This window comes from Mugil cephalus, chromosome 9, assembly GCF_022458985.1.
Source record: "Mugil cephalus isolate CIBA_MC_2020 chromosome 9, CIBA_Mcephalus_1.1, whole genome shotgun sequence".
Lineage (NCBI taxonomy): Eukaryota > Metazoa > Chordata > Actinopteri > Mugiliformes > Mugilidae > Mugil > Mugil cephalus.
In genome coordinates, this window is record NC_061778.1 from 18,650,470 (window position 1) to 18,673,923 (window position 23,454).

General features: G+C 42.3%; 1 protein-coding gene across 1 annotated transcript in view; it reads right to left on the reverse strand.

Annotated features, from left to right (window-relative positions):
- The window catches only part of zgc:153039 (uncharacterized protein LOC767698 homolog), a 64,213-nt gene that overhangs the window by 38,294 nt on the left and 2,465 nt on the right, over positions 1–23,454 (reverse strand). Inside the window, exons 2-6 of the mRNA XM_047594271.1 lie at positions 23,264–23,398; positions 21,693–21,830; positions 20,664–20,972; positions 18,792–18,899; positions 18,600–18,711 (exon numbers count right to left, since the gene is read on the reverse strand). Of these exons, the coding sequence (XP_047450227.1) occupies positions 18,600–18,711; positions 18,792–18,899; positions 20,664–20,972; positions 21,693–21,830; positions 23,264–23,398 (802 nt within the window). The remainder of the gene's footprint in view (positions 1–18,599; positions 18,712–18,791; positions 18,900–20,663; positions 20,973–21,692; positions 21,831–23,263; positions 23,399–23,454) is intronic.

Genomic DNA, 23,454 nt, shown 5'->3' on the forward strand with positions numbered 1-23,454 from the left:
AAAATTCTGAATTGAAATGCTTTAAGGCAATACTGGATATTAATATGGCTTTGCATTGACGTAATATAAGACCTTGATTTGTCGTATATTTATCAGCATTAGACACCATAGACATTACTGCCTGGTTGATGGCCAGAAAATGTCTTATGGCATTTATTTCATCTTCTACTATCGCTTATCCTCACTAGGGTCGCGGGGTTGCTGGAGCCTATCCCAGCTGTCACTAGGGTGGCAGTAGCTCAGAATGTAGAGCGGTCGTCCAAAAACCAAAAGGTTGACAATTCGAGTCTGTCCTATCCCTAGTCTGTCCGTGGGAAAGACACTTAACCCATCTTGCTCCCTTGATGATTGCGTGTATGATTGTGAGTGAGTGATGTTTGGTGGTGGCCAGAAAGCTGTGACTACTGAAGTAGTTCACCACCACTAGGGGGTGACTGTGAGCAAATGTTTAATGCATTCAACTGTAAAGCACTTTGAGTGTCTATGATAAGGCACAATATAAACAAGAGGCAGGGTAGAACCTGGACAGGTCTCCAGTCTATCGCAGGACCAACACAGAGACAAACAACCATTCACACTCACACCTAGGGTCAATTCAGAATCACCCATCAACCTAACGAGTATGTCTTTGGAGGTGTGAGGAAACCGGAGTACCTGGAGAAAACCCACGCAGACATCAGTGCTAACCGCAGATCCACTGTGCTGCCCATGGTATTCATCAATATTGAAAAATACAATGAATGGTCCAACCACCAGTGTAATCAATCAGTCATGGGTTATTAGACACTTTGCAGGAGTGTTTGTTGGCAACATGTGCAAGACAATATCATAGAACAGTAAACTATGGCGATAAATAAAGTTCTACTAGCAGATATTACCTACCTATATTTATCTCTAGGTTTTCTCAACTCCACTTTAATACAGTTTTGAATTTGGGGTGAAATTAAGATTTAGCATTTGTTTGTATTTTTCAATAGTATTTGGCGTACAGAAGTATACTTATGCAGTATTTAAGGTTACTGCATATATGAAAATAACTGTAAAAATACACACAGACATATCTCTACATCTGTTTAGCTTTGAAAGGTTACACAAGTTCATACGTGGCTAGCTAATTCACAGATTGTCTTAGAAGCTTTGAAGCACCTCAACTACTTTACAATAGGCTGGAAAGTTTCACTCACTTTTTTTTGTGTGAAGTGAAAATGGAAAAGAACCATAAAACTAATCAAACATGGCATTGAGGAAAAAAAAACCTTACACACCAACACGGCACAAAAAGAAAACTCATCGTTTCATTACATTCACATCAAGAGATCAAAATCAAGTAGTCCATTACAAACTTATTTTTTCCGGGCGGCAAAAATGTGCCGACGTCCGATGAAAAAGAGCGAGGTTGAAGAGGAAGTGATGATTACTCTGCCGGGGTGCCTAATGACGAGACCCTGGAACACGCCACACATTACGTGTGCGAGGGCCTGCGCGTGCAGAGGAGATGGCGCGCTAGACGCGGAGAAAGAGATCAGAACTACAAAAGGCACAGCGGGGCGTGCGTGATTACGGCCAGCCCCCTACCTCTTTTCAATACAACACAGCTTGAGGGACGAGAATTAGAGTGCAAAGTATTTCTCTCTCTCTCTCCTGATCCGTCTCAATCCCTCTTTGTAGCTCAACACACACACACACACACACACACACACACACACACACACACACACACACACACACACACACGGACACACACCCAGTCCATCTATTGCCTTCCCTCATCACCTCCATCTCCTTCATCATGATGTTTTTAAAACCCATTACAGAGGTTTTTCTTACTTTTTTTTGTCTCAGTCCACCTCATTTCATTTCTACTTGTACCACTGTCCGCTCTTTCTCTCCTAATTAAGAGTCTCATCACGTTTTCTTTCAGGTCCACTGATTTTAATACTTATTATCATGGCCCTATTAAGTATTGTTCACTCCATCCAAAGATCCGAGAACACTATTATTTCACATAGAGCCCAAGAGGCAGTCTGCGCGTGCACACACACACACGCGCGCACGCACACACACACACACTCGTGCGCGCTTATACATTACCACAAATCAACTAAACAAAGGTTCTGCAGAGAACTGAACATCACCCTTGAAATTAGGAAATGCCAACTACTTTGTTTATTTGCCGCGTGTGTGGGTTTGAGTGTGTGGGTGCGAGCACTGCAAAGTTTATGAACCATTGCTTTAATCAGACTCCCTGACATATTCATAACACCAAAAAAAAAAAAAAAAAACTGCTCAATGGTCTGATAAAGATGTTTGGATGGGTTGGGTGTGTCTGCGTTCGTCACAAAAAAAAAATATCGAAAAAAGGGGATGAGCGCGGCGTGGAAGTAACACATGTTTGCATGTGCGACACAGGTGAGTAATGATGTGGGTCGAAAACTTATAGGCTGATTATTAATTTCTCTGACGTGCAGCAGGAGCTAAATAAATCTCGAAAAGCTTGACATTTCCAAACTGCCTCTCAAAAACAAAGCCGGTGTGAACCGGGTGACAGCCGTGACAAATGGTGTGTGTGTGATGAGCGGGAGGGAGGGAGGATGTCCAAATATTGGGTATTATTAGAATGAATACGAATACGTATTCTGTCTGTTATAATTCCGTGATGCTTTTGAAACCGCGAATTCATTACCAATTGTGTACATGCGACTGTGTGTTTGCGCGCGGGCTCGTGTGCGGGCCCTGGATAGTAATTATTGATCAGATCATCCAGCTGAAATGAGCTCCGCCATCGAAATAAAGAGGAGAACAAAAGAAGGAGAGAGCGCGTGACAGATTAAAGGAGCTCGTTTAGAGAAGAGGGGGGAAAACAAAGCTCGACGACTAAAAGGAGCCCGCAGAGATGGCTCGGCCGATTGTTCCCGCCTCCTCCCGGGCCCACTCCATCCTTCAGCTCATTTGTTTACCATTTTTATTCATGCCCTCATTTGTGTATTCACTCGCATTCATCTTTTAATCCATCATTTCGTGTGTTTGTGCTTCTGATAATTCACCAGCGCTTTGGTCGAACATTATGGATTAATTATCCGCAATTTTTCAAATGGGATGAAAAATGAGGAGCGCTGACAACGAGAGTGTGGCACCAGCGTAAACACCGCCACCTCGAACGGCACTCACGCTGCTCTTGGAGGGCGAGGTCACTCCTCATCAGGACTAACGTTAACGATTCAGGATCATCCAGTTTAATGGTCCTAAATAATGACCAATAAATACTCAACTGGCATCAGAGCCACTCAGACGACTCCGGCTTATGGCGAACATCACTGCCATGGTCATTGCACTATTATGTGGCCGTCTAAGCCTCTAGAGCAAACACACAGTCTGGTATGTCAGTACGCTCCCTGTGCACTGCAAAGGTTAGACCCCATATGAGTCTCTCTATCAGCATTACAATGACAGCATTTATGTCATTACATTTATCTTGGTCGACCTCCCCATGTTTGACAACAGAGATGCACAGACTGGCAATTAAAGTATTGACATTTTTAGACTAAAAAAAAATATATATATATAGTCCTTGGTGGTTCTACTTTCAGAAAGGTTAGAGTTTTTCTCCATTTGGATCTACTTGAAGCTTCCCACAGACCAGCCCTCTCTCAGCTCTGACACAAATCCCTTTAAACATCATTAAAGATGCACATATCGATGTCTTTTATTTCAACAGTGACTGATTGTGTGGTAATGTGGAAGCCCCTGCACTGTAAAAACTGAAACTTCTTTCACCTTGGCACAATTTTTTTTGTTACGACTGTCCAGCGTTTACATTTTAAGCTACTTTTCAAAATAACCAAACGGGCCTTTTATCGGCATCAGAGTTGGGATCTGCAGTAAAACCAATGTTCCACATTTCATTTGATGATGTGCACCGTAAAAACACTTATTTTGTTACTAACTCAATATTATTACATAAACCGGTCTATTTCAGTCGACTGATCCTTTAAATTAAGTTATGTAAAGGTTTTGTTAGCTCATACCAGTGTTTCTGCAGGTGTGAACAGGTGAAATTTAAGATTTTAAGATCTTTTTAAGACCATTATGGGTTAAATTGGACAGAGTACGGAAAATAAGAAAAATCAGAGACCCAGAATTACTTTCAAATAAACAAAACGTATGCTGCTAATAGTTATATTTCATAAAGAACTACACAGAACTAACTGTGAATGCCACCAACAGATTGAACAAAAAGTAAATGAAGTGGTAAATGGACGTAAAGGATGGGTCAAATGTAGAGAAAGAATTTCCCCATGAGGGATGAATAAAGGAATATTATTATCATTATTATTAACATTACCATTATTAAACTGGTCAAGAGTTTTTAAGACTTTTTGAGACTCTTTAAAGAAAACCTGTTATACACATTTCCCAGCAAGGACTGCACTATAGCTAAAATCCCCCAGAAATAAGAAAAAGGTCCATAATTTTTTGTCATGTGAAACACACCTTCTCAAACCCTACAAACTATGACGTAGATTAGTCTATACTGGAGGCACTCCCTGCTCCCCAAAGCCTTGCTTAGAGCGTTAGAGCGACAGCAGGCAGCCGTTTCCCAGATTACACAACTAGGCCAGCACCAAACAACGCGTCAAACAAGTTGGCGACTGGCATGTGAAGAAAGTCCATCCAACACCCAAAGAGGCAAAATACAAAAACAACACCAAATGAATGCCAACATTTGTCGGCATTCATTTATTCATAACATGTTCACCATAACTAAATTCAAATGTATGGTTTGCCAGTAGCCAGATAAATATTGGACAGTGAGTGATCCAGCTGAAGTGTAAAATAAATGCTGCTGTAAAAGTCTTCATATTTCTCTCATTAATATCCAAAATCCAATTTAAGATATTTCTTTGAACATACAAAGCTATTAATGACCAAGCTGCACCTTATCTTAAAGTCATCAAAGTATCATATTACTTCAAGGCAGTACTGGCCACAGACAGTAAAGAGTTACTTGTGGTTCCCAAAATGAGTCTTCAGCTGGAACCAACCTGGCTTAAAATGTTTGTTTTTGATAGAGTTTATAGTTAGGTTTATGTCTCAGCTGACCACTCTTTAGTCATACTGCTATAGGTCTACATTCTACATGGATTTCCCATGAAGCACTGGACACCTCTCCTCTACACTCCACTCTTCACTCTCCTCACTATTACATCTTATTAACTCCATACCTTTCCACCATAACATACCTTTCTGCAGGTATCTCTGGCTCCTAAGCCGTACATTTCTATCAGTTACTGGCCTCACCGATGGTCTTGGTGTTCATTTTCTGTTGCGGCTCAACCTGATAATGTCTCTCTCAGCCCAGCCGAGTCGAGGCAGTCTTCCTGTTAAAAAGGGAGCTTTACCTTCCTGCAGTCATCAAGTATTTTTCAGGGGTGAATTGTTGGGTTCCACTCTATGATATTGCTATACACTACTGAACGTATGCTATGTAAAGTAGCCTGAGGTGACTTAGGCAGAAGAAGTTTTATGTGATATTATTACTATTAATGGCACTGTTTCACTGTTGAAAACTCTACAGTGACTTCATCCAACTTTTTACTCACAGCCACAAGAAGAGAATGAATTCCTCAAGTTGCCAGTTCATGGGATATTTACGCTCATGGGAACATCCATTTATTTCAAAGCCCACGCTTCCTGTTTTCAGCCATGGTTTCCTCGCGTAAATGAGTCTGAATGCGGAGGCAAGGGCTCGCCTTTCAAAGCATCAGGTACTGGATGTGTCTGTTTTGTAGATGTGCAGCGCCATCCTAACCACCGCTTTAAGTGCATCATATAAAAGAATAATATAACACCCCAGCTGCAAGACATGAAAGGGTGACAATTCAATGGCCCAATTTTACACCATGCCAGTGGGGAAAAACAAAGAAGAACACTTTCTGCAAGCAAAGCCAGTACCAAAACCCTCAGAGCACACTTCAAAAAGTCTGAGCAGAAATAGCCTGATCCAACAGATCTCAATTCACAAAAGACTTGTAGTACCTCTACAAACTCTGGCCAGGTGCGCTTTAAATGAGCTCCGGCCTCTTAGCGAAGACCGAATCAACTCCGTAGCAACAAATGTGCGAGCGCACAACTACACCCTTTACTGCTGGGATTTAGTGCTGGTGTTTAGCCTTACTTCACCTTGACCTTGCAGGTACTGCTTTAGTGTAGCCACGGGACAAGAGGGATGAGGAAGAGCCACACAAACATAAAGTAGCAGTTGGGGAAAAGGAAGGCAAACTCAAAGTAAAAAGGGAGGCAGAGAGCAGAGAGGTTGTCAGATTCAGAGAGAGGGAAGGAGGGAGGGGGGAGTTAAGTGCTCTCAGGGGAGTAGACTGTGGTTAAGGATTATTAAATGGGATCAATAACTAACAAGGCCTCAGTGTGCACAACACCCACACACACACACACACACACACACACACACACACACACACACACACACACACACACACAACCTCCTTCTCTTTTTTTCTCTCTCTCTCATGCCTCCTTCAGTCCCCAGCCTTCCCATCCCTCCCAACACTTCACATGCACTCCGCACGTCTGACGCTTCCTGGGGGACTGCTTCCCTCTTTTATTGTCTAAAATGTTTTTAGATTTGTTCCTGATACACTCATCTCTTTTTACTGCCGCTTTCCAGTTCACCGTTCAGTTTCCAGCTTCTCTCTTCAGTTATTCTTTTTTTTTTTTTTTTTTTACAAACATCCCATTTCCAGCCACTTGTTTGCATTACTCCATCATTTGCAACTGATGCTCGTTGGGAGTGATACGGTACAGCAGCACTGGCTGCATTTCCCCCCCTGATATTTGCAGTGAAACAGCTTTTATCGCAAGAGTAAATCAGCAACTCACTCACATATCTTTAAGTCCAGGACTGCAGCATAATCACTGAACAGTTTGTTTTGTGGTTTGGACCAGACGGGGCGGAGACCACACTGAAAGTTTTTACCGGGCTGGTTGGTCAGCTGGCCAGTCCATTCAAATTATTGAATGTAATGTCATGATAACTGGTACCTCATATGTAGAGTTGAACATTAACACTCACCACCATTTCCTTATAGAGTCAACATAGGCTTCAAACTTTACTTGGTGACAAAGTGTTGGCTGTAGCTCAGGCTATGGTTAACAGCTAATTGGTGCGATGGCAGTTCAATGCCCACATGGCACACGAAAAAAATACTTTTGAACATAACATCAATTCCAATGTCTATACACTATCTGTCTGGGACTTGCAGGAAATGGGAATAACTAATAGAAAGAGTTGGTGCTAATCAATAATGACATTCAGTCAGGTTTTGGAGATCATCAGAAACAGCACTGATTAAAGTTGCTATCGATCCCCTCGTCGCTTCAGACGAAGGGCTTCATCCTGCTGGATGGCAGCACTGCATTTGACACTAATGATCACAAGCGTTTGCTACAGAGGCTGGAAAGTGTCATCAGGATTAAAGCATTCACATTAAACTGGTTTGACTTTTGAGTTTATTATTGATTATTTCAGGGAAAACACACAAAAGAGCGAAATGTAGAACTCGGGTTCTGGTCTTAAAAATAAAATGTGAATAGTACAATAAAAGTAGAGTATTCAATAATCAATGGTTCTCCCACTTTCACAAACGATAGGATATTTCCCTTATTTCGCACATAAAACATGCCACCAGAACCACACTCCTTCAGTCAAGCCCCTTAAAAACCAAACTCCATCTTATCTATATAACCTTATTTAACCATGATTTCTTTCTCAAGCTCAATTGTGGTTCCTAGGGTTTCACAAAGAGCCAGAATCTTCAGCTCTCCTGTGGAACCTGGCTCCTAGTTTAGATTCAGGGTTCAGAAACCTTCTGTACTTTCATGGTAATTCTGAAAACTTTTCTTTGTGGCAAAGATTATATGTAGGGCTGCTACGGCTGACCCTGAACAATTCCTTAGTTATGCTGCTGTAAGTCTAGGCTGCTGGGGGACTTCTCATGATGCACAGGGTACCGATTCTCTATTATCCTCTCCTTCACTGTCCTCCCCTTGCCTTGCCTTGCCTTTCTGTGAATGTCTCTGGAATGGAGCTCCATGTTTCTGATCTGCATGGCTAAATGTTTTTCATCTATGGTCCTGCCTCAACAACCTGCTAAGAGTTATTAACCTAGAGTTGACTATTTCTACCTACACGTTAGGCATTAAGTGGAGTTCATGCCACTGAAGGACTGGACGCTGTAACCTACGCCAGTATGAACCATTTATACTTGTCACTCGTCAGTCTGGCTCGCTGCTGTGACAACGCCACCCAAGCATTGTGTCGGCATTGTGTCGTTTTTTTGCCAGTAGGGTTATTTTTTCTATGTCCTGCTTCAAATTCAACAACGGCGGCTCAAACTTTTGCCAAAATGTCACTAAAGTGGAGTCATACAAACGCTCTGAACCTCTTTGGTCATTGGAATAGAAACTTGGAGAAGCAGCCGCTACTACCAAGCAGACCAATCAGGGCTCTGCGCCACCGTGACTGGTAGTTACATTTATGGGGATGTACACGTCAGGCTACGGCGTCAGGGTCTGCGTAGACTGTCAAATTAACGCAGAAGCCTAAACCGCCCATAACTCTCCCACCTGCTTATGATACCCAACACTAAATATCAATAAACATAAGCCACTTATGGTTATTGTCACTAAACTGACTTGTTTATGCTCGTAACAGTGACTTAATGAGCACACTGTATCCCATTAAGCTTTACTACAATGAAGGCTCTGAATGCAGGCTCAAATTATTTGTTTTAGCGCTCACTCTGGGAGATTCAGCCACTAGTTTCTCCAACACGTCAATAACCATTTGGATTGTTATTTACACCATATGAACAAAAGTGAATTGAACTGAACTGCTCACTGTGTGAAAAGCGACACCCTGTGATTATTCTCTCCCCCTGATAAATGGTTATTTTACTTTAGTAAAATCTTGATCTGTTCTACTTCTGTTGGTAAATACTGAGATTTTCTCTTATTGTCTGACAGGGCTACTCTTAGTGCTTGGGTGTAATCTGATCAGTAGGAGGAATAAGAATTCAGTTCAGTGCGTCTCACAAACAGCAGGTGAGGTATCAGTCAATTATTATAGACTGCTCCTTATCTGTCACGGACCATGAGCCTGACAACACATTTAAAACGCGGAGCGCAGCATCCAAACCTCTCTTCCACCTAAATCCTCACTTTCTCTCCCGGGTCTGAAGCTCTCCGTGTCCATCTCGCTGCAATCACTGAGCTTTTCATTCAGGGAAAACATGTTGGCACGTGTTACTGCTATTGTTTTAACCACAAGGCCCCCACCGCCCCCGCCACGCACACGCATGCACCTCCTGAAAAACAAGCCAAGACGGAGGTAAGAAACAGAAAACAGAAGGTGAAAGTGACTGGAATCTCTGCAGCGGAGAGATAGGAGATGAATGACAAAAGGAGGAAGTGTGGACGGATGGATGGATGAATGAATGGATGGATGATACACGGGGAGAGGAGGAAGAAACGGAAGCCAAGGAGGCTGCCATGGGGTGATAGTGCCAGAGAAAGGGATGGAGAGTAGGGATGCTGGACTTGTTGCCTCTCAGTAACTAGAGCCTGAACAAGGAGGAGGAGAAACCCTAAGAATGAGAGGAAATGCTGGAGAGATGGAGAGGGATAAAAAGACAGTCCCTCTGCTGAATAACGCTGCCTGTTAAAGTGTCTTTTTTGCTTCCTCTGCTGCGGGGCACGTATGCCAAGACCTTTAAATCCTACACCTACTATATTGGCTCTAAGCTTAAAATCGAAGCCGAATGTGCTCTTCGGCAGATAAATATAGTAGTACTTGACTAGGATGATAAAAAAAAAAAGTTCATATACTACAAAAACAATCACGAGCCTGCTAATGTTTACCTAGAAACTCCCTAATAAGGAGGTGACAGTGATTCAGTGTAACGGCAGTTCAGTCAGAACCACTTTAGTCAAACAACTTTTCTGACTTCCTTTCCTTTTGGCAGCGCCAGATACAGATACAGAGCAAAGCAGGCGCCGGTGGCAGAGCAATGACAACGAGAAAACAAGCGGCATAAAAGGAGGAGCTGACCCCGGCTGGAATTGGAAAGTGGTTTGCTGAGAAACAGCAAGAGTAGCGAGACTAAAGCGGCTTTAAAGAACGCACATTTAATGAAATCTGAGCTCGACTCTATGGCCTGTCTAGACTATTGCTACACTCTGGTCTCATTCTGGTCTTTTGATATAATCAGGCATAACATTATGACCACCTTCCTAATATTGTGTAGGTCTCTCAGACAGTTGTGACTCATCAGAGAATGACCTCTGTGGATCAGGCTGGTCATTTATTCACACAGATGTCATCATTTTTGAGTTGTTCCTAAACTGTCTATGTGTGTGTGTCTGTGTCAGGCTGCATCCTGCTGGGGATGGCTGCTGCCATCAAGGAGTGTCATTGTTATGGGGTGGGGGTGTCTGGTCTGGTCTAGGTGGGTGGTACATGTCTTAGTAACATCCACATGAATGCCAGGTTCAAAAGTTTCACAACAGAACATTGAATTGTCGCAAGATGGTCGATGTTATTTACTTCACCTGTCAGTGGTTTTAATGTTGTGGCTGATTGGTGTATATCCACAAAGGAAATTCTATCTAGTCAGGAGATCATCTTTGAGTCCAATATGAATGCTGGTATCCACGTATTTAACCCTTCAAACTCTTACAAAGTTGAAGCTTATAAAGATTTTTAGCTGGGACAGGAAATACATCCTAGAACTTCATTTCCAGATGGAACAAGAGGTAAAGGTCCTGAATTCTTGGAACTGCTTCTGAGTTCTGTGAGGAGATCTTTCAGACAGAAGGAGCAGAGGCAAGAAGAATATGTTCAATAAGTAAAAAACCAGAGCGATAAGGGGACGAAGGAAATACAGAATTTAAAAACAAACCCGGGCGAAGCCAAAAGGCACAACAGAAATACATGTTTTCTGGGGAGGAATGGGAAGAAAAAAGAAAGAAAAGAGCAAAGCAACGTGCAAAAGATGTGGGTTTTCTGGAAAAGGGAGAAGAATCGGGCCCAGTGTGTGTGTAGTGGCGGTAGAAGAGAGATGAGAGACACATTGGGGGGAGGTGCGAAGATTGCACACACATGCACAAAGCTGCATGTCAGAGATAGCGCCACAAAAGGAGGCCCGGCACATTCAAATTAATATAATTATCAAGTCAGTTCTTAATAGAAAAGCTTCTGTAGCACGGGGCAGATTAGCCCACAGGTCAGTGATGCACAATACTGCAGGAAAAACACGCAGCGCTCATACACACGAGGACGTCAATCAAGGAAAGACAGAAACTAAAACAGTTAAACCGGTTAATAATCTCCGCCATGAAACCAGTTAAAAAAATTAATACAAAAAAATAACTGGAATGACGGAGACACGCATGCACACATGCTACCAACAGAGCTTGATAAAGTAGCGACAGGGCAATCTGTCATGGCTGGCTGGCCGGTCACATGAGGTTAATAGATTCTCCTCTATCTCACCTCCCCTCAGCCTTCACGGCCATCATCGCTGGCCCTCTTACCATGCTGGCATATCATCAGCGATAATCTGAAAACAGACAAAATATGTGGCCGCTCTATTAACAGTGACCTGGAAACCGGCCGCACGGCTTTCACATCCAAATGAGCTTCATTTTCTCGTCGCGGCGAGGCGGAGGATGCGCCCGTGCGGCTGTTAACAAAACAAATACGTACACTTCACCCGTTTATCTGCGAAGTTCCCACTCCACCACAGACAGAGAGGGTGTAAAAAAAATAAAAATAAAAAATCCACAGTGTTTCGTCACAAAGTGGCTTTGCTTAGCTGGGTCATTTGAAGGCGTGAGCCCTGATATTTCTGAATAGTGAGCTATTACTAAAAAAAAAAGAAAAAAGAAAGGAAAAGAAAAGAAAAAAATCAATCTCCCCATTTTCCCTGCCTGAAAATGACAGATAAATACGCTACGATTCTCAAAGAATTCCCTATTCAGCCCGACCTCCACGTACTGGGAATTACAGAAAAGTAGAAAAGAACTGGTTGTTGTAGCTCGTGCTGCAGTCAAGTGTGATCTCGTTGACTGCTCTGGGTTAAATACCATCCTTTGTTATAATGGGGAGATGTTGAGAACGGCGCGCGCCTGAGCGAGACAAGATGTGGTGACACTGGCGCACGCAAACACGGACTCAGGTGCTGTGTTATGAGGATGAGGAGATGCCCTCGCGGCGCTGCACAATCATTTTCAAGGGCCGTTCTCCCACCTCCCAGACACTCACTTTTAGAAACTCTCAATCTTAGCTCCTGCGATGCAGAACTACGATTTGCAGAAGGTAATAATTTAGTGGAACTTTAGGTAAAGGTTAGTTTGCCACTTTAAACGGGAGCGGCGGTGTTTGTAGAGAGAGCGTGACTGCCACACTTTGGCCAACGGGTGCAACAGCAAGCACTGTTTTTTTTTTTTTTTTTTGACTTTTGCTTTTATTATCGAGCCATCAGTCGAAGCTCAATTTGCTCAATTTTCCTGAAACCCGGAGGGCCTCAACTTTTTCACATTTTTCCACAACTACTCCACGTAAATCCCTCCATTTATCTTTCATACGCAGCATTTAATAAATGGTTTCTAACCCATCTGAGATGCAGTTCATCTCCATATGAGACATGAGTAACTGTCACAATAATTTCTCAACACGGCTGCGCTGGTTTCCTTGCGCCATGAGTAATACTGGTGATTTTTGAAATTATCATATACGGACATTTGTCAGCATTTTTTTTTTTTTTTTTCCTGTGCTTTAGAAAACTATAACTCCCCCAGTGAAGCTGAAAGTACGATCAGTTCTTATGCCACAACCGCTGTAGAAGCAATCATACTATCAGCGATTTGTTATGAAACAATAAGAACGTATTATACAGAATTATGGCTTCGGCGCACATTTATTAAGCATTTCTACATAAAAGACGGCTCTGAGTACGCTCTGTGTGCTGATGAAAGCCATGGGATTCAGCTAAGAGACACTGGATTTATACACATTTTAATCAAATCCAGTCTGTTTGAGAGCATAATGAGGACATTTATTTGCGTGCGTCTGTTTCATCATTAGATATAATTACGGCAATGACATGCTGCATTATAAATTATCCGCTAACTGTTTTTACACCAGTCGATGTGAAGTGATTAACGCACAAAAACGCACGCTCCCATAAAACGTGTTAAAGTGAAGGGTCAGAGTATCCCACACAAACCAGTCCGGTTTTATTTATATTTAGAAAGCGAGTTAAGAAAACCACCAATTGAACCAAAGTGCTGTATAAAAGACATAAATAAAAGATATAAATAGAAAAAAAAAATATTGAAGTCTTCCAGTCAAATCAAAAAAATCTCTCTCATAAAATAAATAGATACCAGTCAACCCTGTCCAATAAAAAACAACCAATAGTCATGAGACTAAAGTGCTGTTTTCAGTGAGGGATTTCCTGACATGTGGCCCTGTGGTGACGGTGATGTACACCAATCGGCCACAACATTAAAACCACTGACAGGAGAAGAAAATAACATTGACCATCTTGTGACAATCCCATCTTCTGCTCGGAAACAAATTGAATCCAAATTCCCAAGATCCCAAACTCATCAAGTATCTGTGGGATCCACTGGAACGAGCCTGATCCACACATGCCCCGGCCTTTGATCCAAAGTAGCAAAAGGCCCCCGCTAACAACATCCTCGACTGGCAAATTGTGCGTAATTAGAGTTAGCAAAAAAAAGAACGAGTTGAACAACCTCGTGATCGTGCCATTCGTCAAGCTGGTTGATTGTATTTGTATGACAACGTTGCCGGGAAGTTGTCACAAAAGCCTGAGATGTTTTCCCTCAATTCTAGATCCGTCCAGGGCTGAAAAACAGATAAGACTTGAAGTTTTATGATGCACTGTAGGTACTGTTGGTCATATTTTTATGGAACTGTGTAAACAGTTGGCGAGTGGACATTGAAACCCCTGTTGATCAGTGGGCCCTCCCACTATCACTGCTGGCTCACTTATCATTTCCTCATAGTGACTGTAAGATAGTCAATGAAGGCATTGTTGGTTTGAAGGCTCAGATTTATACTGACGGGTGTGCCAACAATAATTTCCAGGCTTTGCTATGCTGAGCCAAAACTAACACACATCTACGAGTCATGAAAACAACTTGTTGAAGGCTTAATGAGCTACTTGTCTTGAAAGGGACAGGAACCAACGAGGAATTACCTTCAAGGTCAGAATTTTCTGCTGCTCCTGAGAAATGATTGGACATTTTCTGCAGAAAATTAACACTCCCTATCAGTTCAGTTCTGCTCAGCCTCAATAAACCAATGGAACCTGAGGAAACAGCAGATAAGACAAGAAGAAATGTGCCAAGTACAAAACAACTGAAAAAACAGTCTGCAGTGCTGTGGAATGAGGAACTTGATGTTTCACTTTCCAGCCTAACTCTCTGTTCCTTTTACTATTCTGCTTTAAATCATATGACTGGTGACTGGTGACAGAAGCACACAGCTAAAGATTGGACATCAGAGACTATGTGCAGTATCAGCTCAATCATCACCTTTGCACTATTATAATTTGACTAATTTGAATTTGCATTTAAACCAAACCCCACACCCTCTCTGCAAGTTGTTACCCGCCCTGTCGTGAGAACTTTTCTCAGCACCATGATGTGAACGTGTCACAAAAACTCTCTTTTACACTGGTTAACTGTAATAACTCTACAAAACCAGACCGTTTACGGCAGTTTTGTCAAAGTTGCATTTGTGCTGCCACCGCTTCACTGGCAGAAGCTGGACATTTCAACTATTAATCCATTATTTTAACTGTGAATCTGTAACTAGCTAGCTACCTGAAATAATTCTGACTAGAGATTCTACTCCAACTTTACAGACAACACTGTTTAAACACTTCTCTGAACAACTTGTTGCTTTGCTGCCTACATGTGTCTGTCACTGAAACTTCTCACATCACTGGATGTTTACCTACATGCAAACCTACAAGCCTTTACATGCAAGGAAACAAACAGCTGATCCATTCATATGGCTATGTGCATTTGTTTTTTTTTTCCTAAAAGAAAATCAATGGGTGATCTCAGCCAGATTTAAAATTCCTTAACATCGAGAAAGATCGGTCAGTCTGCAATTAATCCACTGCGCTTTTCCAAATATGTACTTATGTCTGTTACTTGCAGTTAATGCTTTCACCATTTATTTATTTATTTATTTATTTATGATTCACTCATCATTTATTTGACAGTTTCCTATTTCATCCATTTCAGGAAAAACATATGTTTAAATATTATTATTATTAAATATCATTTTTTAGCTATTGATTTTTTTATTTGCTACTTTTGGCTAAAAGTTATGTACAAATGGTTAGATTACATGATTAAAGTACAACAAAACAGCTGTAATAATTAACAATTTAAACAAATAGCCAAGAGTACTGGAGAAGATTTTAAAATGCACATCTTCTCCAATACTTTCAGGTATTTTCTTTTAATTATTTCAAGTAACTAGTCATCTAATGCAATAATATGTACATTACTCTTAGTCAAAAATCAACCCCTTAACTTTAGCTCCAGCTTAAACAGTTTATTGTAACAATATGTAGCAATTATTGTTTCCATTTCAACCATTTATTATCCTACTTGATCCTCCCTATGTCAACAGTTTTGAAATTTGAATTGCATTCCAACCACTATAGCTCTGCTTTTATCCACCTATTGATGTCTTTGCTCGCTTGCCAACTCTTTCTCATAAGCCCTTAATGGCGACGCGTATTAACCTGTCTCAGCGCGTCAACAAGTTCTCCCTGGGGTACAAGCAGCTCTGGGTAGGAGTCACTGCTGAACCTGCGACACCGATGTGACCAGAACACCAACAAACGGGTTAAGATGTATGGATGTCTTATCACAAGAGACTTAGCAAAGCTTTAATCCCAAGCGTGACCAAAGCCTCATACGCGCCCTCATGGGTCATGTGAGGGAGCCTCTTTGTTGTGTCATGTGAGTGGGGGCCCAATGCTGATGTGATCCCACTTCCACAGTAACCTGAAAAACATCTACAAACGCGCTAAACGCAGGTAATACGCACAGTTCTAGAGGAAAATTAATAATTGCAGGAGAAGAGAAAGCATGCTGAGAAACTTCTCATCACCAATAAGTGTGTGTGGTTGGCAGATGCGGCGGGATAAATGATGGCAGTATTGATCTCAAATGCTCTTTCATAGCCCTGTCGTGTCAGTTTAGCACCTCGGCAACACTCGCTTTAGAGTTATATCAATACTGAAGTCTGGCACTCAGCAAAAGACTGATAGAAGAAGATGGTCAGGGAGCAGCGCAGGCTGGGCAGATAAACAGAAACAAGCAAATACCGAGAGCTACATCAAGAATGAGCTGCTTCAGTTGACACAGACATCAAAGTGGTCCTTGACAGTGTTAACTGCGCGCTAACACGAAGCCACTGTTAACAAGTTAACAAAGTTTTAAAGAAAATCGGCTTTTAAAATGCACATCTGAACCGTTTCGGATCGTGCTCTCCGCCATCTTTATTTTACGTCGCTCTCCACGTCATTGGACGGGTTTGTTGCTTTGGCCGCAATTGAAGAAGACGCTGTTTAAAACCTGTCAGAGGACGAGGCAGAAAGGGAGATTTTTCTCTCAACCAACCCAATGTCACACACGTCTGAGCCACTGACTAGAAGGAGGGCTGCCAGACCCATTTTTGGATGAAGGAGATTCAGCGGCTCCGGACGTTGATGGCAGGGAGGAGAGTATCGGTGATACTTCATGGTGGCTGGTCAGATGGTCAAAAGTTTAAGACCATAGCTCAAAAGACAAGTGTTAAAAAAGTTACCGTCGCAAACAAACTCCGTTGTTATGGGTCTGCTACTTCCTGCCTCATTCCACTGCCTGTCACATTCAGCTTTCATTTCTTTGCAAATTAGAATGCATGACAAAAAGATATTTTTGATACTATTTATCCTGGGGAAGAAATCACTAATGACCTGGCGGCATTTAAATCAGACCCGTCTTTATAGACGGTTGATTTAATGATTTCATCCGTCTAAAGTTAATAGTTCAGCAACATCTCGATTTGTGCTCCAACATCTGTTCAAACTTTGAATTTTAGCACACCCTTTATAATTCTTAAGAGACAAGCGGCAGAAAAAAAGCAGCAAATCAAATAAAAGTCTCAAAAAAGCTCCCAGACACCACAGATATCGATCTGCACTGGATTATTATCAGAGGACCTCTGTGTTACGACGTAGGTCATCTGCAGTGTCATTTTTAAATTACAAATCACGGACACGGGCGATTCACACGGGATTAAGATCATAGACGACCTCCGTGATTATTACAAATTACAGATGGTCCGAAGGTAAAACTAGTCCCGTGTGAATAGGGCTTTAAACCTTTGATGAGCTGATGAATGAACAGCTTATTTCAGGTAAATTGTTGTATTCAATAAATTCCCTGCTCAGATTTTTTGGTCTCTTGCTCCCATTTCTTTTTTTAATTTTGAAGCTCAACTTAGAACCTTCTTAAGATCCAACAGCGAAAAATGCAAATTAAAGATTCTTGTTTTAGAGCACAGCTAGAACAGGTTGTGGTGTCAGTGGTAAATGATGGAAATGTACAGGTTTCTCCCAGTCTTTAACTTTATAAAACTCATGTTATCATCCAGGAGCAATGCAGGAGATGCCTCCTTTCATTCGTTTTGTAATCTGCTCCTCGTTCCCTGTCAGTTTTCAGTGTACATGTAATTACTGTGCGACCACAAACTGAGCGAACCAATCCAATGACGTCACGTCCAGCGACACAACGGCAATGGCAGCGCCCTGTGTTTTAACGGTGAAACTTAAATGGCAAGATTTTGAAAATCCTTTGGTCATCAGTGTTAAAACTATGAGAGAACTTCTTTAAACTATAACTGTTTAGTGTTTCCTGTCCTCTGTAAACCACAAATGAATAACCACCGACAGCTATAGTCTGACCCAGCTGCTTCTGCGACTTCTATAAAAGAAGTGCTTTAGCTGCATTATTCTATAATAATAACAAAAAAGCGCATAAACCCACAAACAACATATAAAAGATGTGTTAATTGTTGTCCAGAGTCACACAAAGTGCACAGTAGTGAGCTTTCATTATTCTGTCCGCGTTAATTCACACATGCTGCAGTGGTTCAGTTAGATTAACTGACACTTGGCGTCAGATACCACAACTTCAGAATTAATGGTTTTGAAACCAGCCTCCTCTGACGCCCCGGTTTAGTTTGGTGATGCAGAAAATGAACCCCGTCTGCATTATCTCATAGCCTCCAAGTATCGGATTTCATCTACTGAAAACACAAAACAGCAGCATCTATAACCACGGGGCCGCATTAGCACTAGTAACTTTAATTACCTTGTTCGTATGTGTGTGGACTGATGGTCAATTATCAGTCACTTCGCTGCCTTTTGTTTGTTTGTAGATATTAAGGCAGAAGTAGAAAGTAGTAGAAATGTGTCACGTACCGTTCGCAAGTACAGGCCACCATCACGCTGAGCAGGTTGTAGATGATGTAGGTGAAGATGACGGCCGTGATGGTGCCGCGTGGGATGGAGTAGCTGGGGTTCTTCAGGTCGCCTGGCGGGCAGCACACATTAAACCGCATGTTCCTGCACAGTTCACACGGACGCGCACAAGCACAACCTCCCCTCGCCTACCTGACATGTTGGAACCGGCCATGATGCCGGTGCAGCCGTTGAACATGACGGCGAAGACGGTGGCGAAGGTCATCATGTTTCCTGTCGTGTAATCTTGAGCGTAGCCGGCTGCAGGAAGACAGAGCAGATAAGTCACTCCAGTTGCGCTTCCATCATCATCATCACGACCCCTCTGAGAGAAAGTTCAGTTCGGTGTGGTAACACACGGTCCTCTGAACCTGCTCGCACGCCGCAAGGGAAAACGTTCCTTGCAATTGTTTCTCTGTTGTTTGCATTGTTTACGCAGACTTATTCAAGTCTGCTTTGCAGCTTTGACCTGGCAGAGGATCACTTTCCGTCTTCTCGATGGGACAACGCACCAAGAAAACAAATGTTCACTGATGAGGTTTCATGCGAGCGACCGTGAGGTTCATGTCAACCGTTTTCAAACCTCTGTGGCATGGATCGTGGTGGACATGTCCAAGAAACACTGATTTCATTTTTCTTGACTCTAAAATATTGGCATTCAAATCAGAGCTCCAAGTTTTACTTCTATAATTCTTCTTACTGTGTGTGCTTATTTTTGTATTTAGTCAGGTCGGGATTATAACAATGATTAACGTGTGTGGTTTTTACTTTGTGAGGGCTTATTTGGAAAGGTTGGGGTAACTGGCCAGCGAATGCATTATTTCAATTGACGGCCCTTTCAAATTTAGAAACACGAGTTAGTGTTTGTGTGCCTTACACGCAGCAGAATGTGCGCGTGTAATAGTTTTCACGTGAGCGTGACTGAGTCACAGCAATTAGCTCAGTAATCATGTGCTCGGATATAAATCCCTACAGTCAGAGCGGTGTGCTTGGTTGGTTTTCTGCAGACATTAGGATCCGGAGAGAATGAACGTCATCTAATTACAGATCAATCAAAACATCAGTTCCTGCCAGCAGCGCAAAAATACGATTATGTGCTTACAGGAAAAGGGGGGCACACGGTCAACAAGAGGGGAAAGCTCTTACTGGCCAGTAAGCTAGTGGGGGGGGGGGTCTTTCTTGCTGTGGTTGGTGTCAAAACCTGCACAAAGTCAGCTAAGGTCATATAGGAAGAAATACAACAATTGTGAATTAATTTTTGACGGTGATTCATTTTTTTTTCTACTGTCGTGACAATTTGATTATTTTATGGAACTAGTCTGCTAAAAGTTATTTCCCTGTGTGAAGGAAGCTGGTGTATTGTTCACATTTGGTGTACAGATGGGCAATGAATTTCAATTGTTTGAAATTTGAATAAAACCAAGAGCAAGCACGAGACAGTGCGGCACTATGAGCATGCACTATGTGCATGACAACTTATTGGTGACTTCCTCGAGACAAGTCATTACAGGGACACTCCCAAAGTCCTAGCAACTGAAAAAAAATAAGGGTCATACAGGGTGATAAAGTGGCAGTACGACAAATCTGCAGAATGTGTCCAAATCAAAATGCACAATGGTATCATTTCTTCATGTTTGAGTCACTTGGGTTGACCTTTACAAGTGAACCAGGGCTTGCAAATAAATGGCCATAATAAGAGCCTTTTTAAACACAGTATAAAATAGTTTGGCCCATAACATAGAAAATAATGTAAAAGGCGTCTAAAAAAGTAACTGGATTTGTAGAGTTTTGAGAAGACGTTGAAGAAGCTACTCGGATGAACAGCGAAATGGCTTCTCAAAAGTCTACGAGTCTTTTGGATTACCGTGTCCTGGGTGACTGAGAACCTCCACAGACTAAGAAAATAATGCTTAATGCCTGATGTAAACCAGAGAAACATCAAGGATCAAACACACCGAAGGCCAAACATGCTTGGTACGAACATGACTCAACAGACAACTTTGGCCCATCATTCTTCGACCTTACCCCCCAGGTTATTGAGCAGCGTGTCCAACTTGAAGCCGGTGAAGTTGGCCGTTGTTATGTTGGGTTGCGGGTGGAGGGCAGCGGCGCTGGGCAGAACGACGTTCCGAGGGTGCACGGCAAAGAAGCTGATGAAGACGGTAGCCAGGACAATCATGACCACCAGGAAGATGATGAAGGTGGCCTTGGCGTAGATGGCGGCTCCCACCATGCACACCAACAGGCAAACCAAGGCGACGCCGGTGCCGTAAAGCAGAGCCCACCAGTAGCCCGAAGGCAGGATCTGGTAATGAGAAGTGGCTGCGCTCCCGTCTAGGAAGAAGATGAGATTGAGAGAGCTCCTAATAATGTTCTTCTTGAATATTTGTCAGGCTCGAGTTCAAGACTAAATATTTAAACATTTCTAGCAGGTCCTGCAACAAGAAACCCCTTTAATCTTGTTCTCTCTCTTTATATTCACACATTAGATCTATTCAGTATACAGGAGCAGGATAAGCAGTTTCGGAATTAATTCATGTTGATTCTCATCACTTTCCATAGCTATGTCTCTCTGACTTAAAATATTTGACCTCAGATTTAATTATGCTCTGCACATTTCATTTCATTTAGAAAGCAATTGGCTTTGGGAAAGAGTGAGGCCTTAGCATAGTTTAGCACTGAAAACATAGAAAGAGATAGCATGACTCTAAAACCGTCCTCCAGCCAGACGTCTACAGCTTCTAATCAACTTTAGATTTCGCTCGATAAATAATGAAAGACTAATTTAAGCAAAGCAAACGCTGGATGTAGCTTCACGCCGCCTCTACAGACATGGGGGTCGCATTGTTCCTGTCATTTATAGTAAATCACCACATGCAGTGTGTTGTCCTGTGTTGTAAATTAAACATACACCAACTACTACAAACCACTGCTCCAAATCCCAGGATATTCCAGGACGCTCGTGACAAAAACTCACGGTGACACATTTAAGACCACACATTCAAAATAATACTGATATGCTGGTATTTTATAATCTGGAAAAGTTAAGTTCACCTTCTGGTACTCCAAATGTGTCCAAAATGGCTTCAACCAGACCCAGCACGAGGAGAGCACAGCCGCACACATTAGCCAGGAAGAACATGATGCCAATGCTGCCTCCAAACTCTGGACCCAACGCACGGCTGATCATGTCTGAGTGACACGAGTTAAGGCAAAGTACAGTAGATTTGTTGGACACACTGTAAAAAACCTGTGTGTTTGTATTTCTATTGGAAAGGGAAACACCATTTAATTATTTAAGACATCCAGTAACACCTGATCATTTCTTTTTAGAAACTCTTTCTGTTCCTCTTTCATGAGAAAAGAATGACAAGACCAGACTGTCACTTTGGTATATGAGTCTCCAGGCAGAAGACAGTTAGTTTAGGTTGGCATAAAGAACTGGAAAAATGGGAGAGAAGGGGAAAAAAGGGCTAGCAAGCTGTCCAGAAATGTATTAGTAACAAAGGCTTTTCTTTTACTTGTGAACTCAGGCTAGGCTAGCTGCTTTCGCTTTTCATGCTAAGCTAATCTCCACCTCCCTCCCTCCTCTGTTGGTGCTTGATCTGACTCATCGTAGCATTCATAGCTCTCTGAAAATGAAACTGGAATCACATGTTCAAAAAGATTTTTGTGGTTTGCATGGCTTGAAAACTTGAATTAAAAAGCAAATGCTTCCTGTGATGAGTCACTGTGAGGGTGTCTGTATGTATGAATGTATGTAAAAAGCTGATAAACAAGTCAAAGCAAAATCAGGGCCTTGTTAAGATGGACATATGTTTGTTCTGGGTAATTCAAAGTTGCAAACATTAAACACCGGAACAAACTATCCCAGTATAAATGTAAACCAAACGTTTAGTTCTGGAAATAGTTTGGAACTCTTCAGCCAGAGCCACAGCAGCTCTGTACTTTTTTACATTTACATTTCGCCAACTTCCTTCTGGATTAAACAGTTAGTGAAAAGATTTGAAAATGTGAAATCCAATTAAGATGTTACCCAAGATGTTAAGATAGTGTAGAGGCAGCGGGTCATCCACAAACCAGGGGTTTAGTGACTCTATCCCCAGGACAAGGACCACATGACAAAGTTCCCTTGAGCAAAACACTGAACCCGAGTTGCTCCCGATGCTGCGCTATCAGCGTCAATGTGTGCGCGCTTATGTGAAAGAACGGAGCTAAGTGTCATGTGATGTGTGTAAAATGTTTGAGTACCACTAGGTAGAAAAGAGGTATACTAACACCAGGTCATTTACCAATGGACTCAGATCACAATTAGGACTGGTAAGAAGGAATGAAAAAATTGGAACTGTCACATTAAGATTTTCCCAAGCTCTAGAACAATGTGAGCGTTCAGAGCAACGCCCCCTTCTAATTGGCATCCAGCATGTTTCTCAGGGCCAGTCACAAGCACCTACCCGGGAGAACATACTCGGAATAAGCAGGAAGACAAAGGTGACGACTGCGAAAGGTCTGCAGCGGAGAAAGAGCTTTTGTTTAACATGCATGCTCTCTTGATACCTCGACCACTGACAGCTTTTTATTGGCATGCTGACTGTCACGTGACGGCCAATGCGTGAAAAGGATACAGTAGGCTCCCCCGGCATCCAAGGCTCCGTTGGTGGAGATGGCGCAGACTGACAGCACGGTCATACTGATGATTAAGTAGGCAACCAGGAACATGGCAATAGTTTGGTACAGTCCAGCATGTCCCACGACAAACCCTAGTCAGGTAAAAACAAAAAGCTCTGGTTGATCAGCTGGTTGAAAGCAGAAGTGA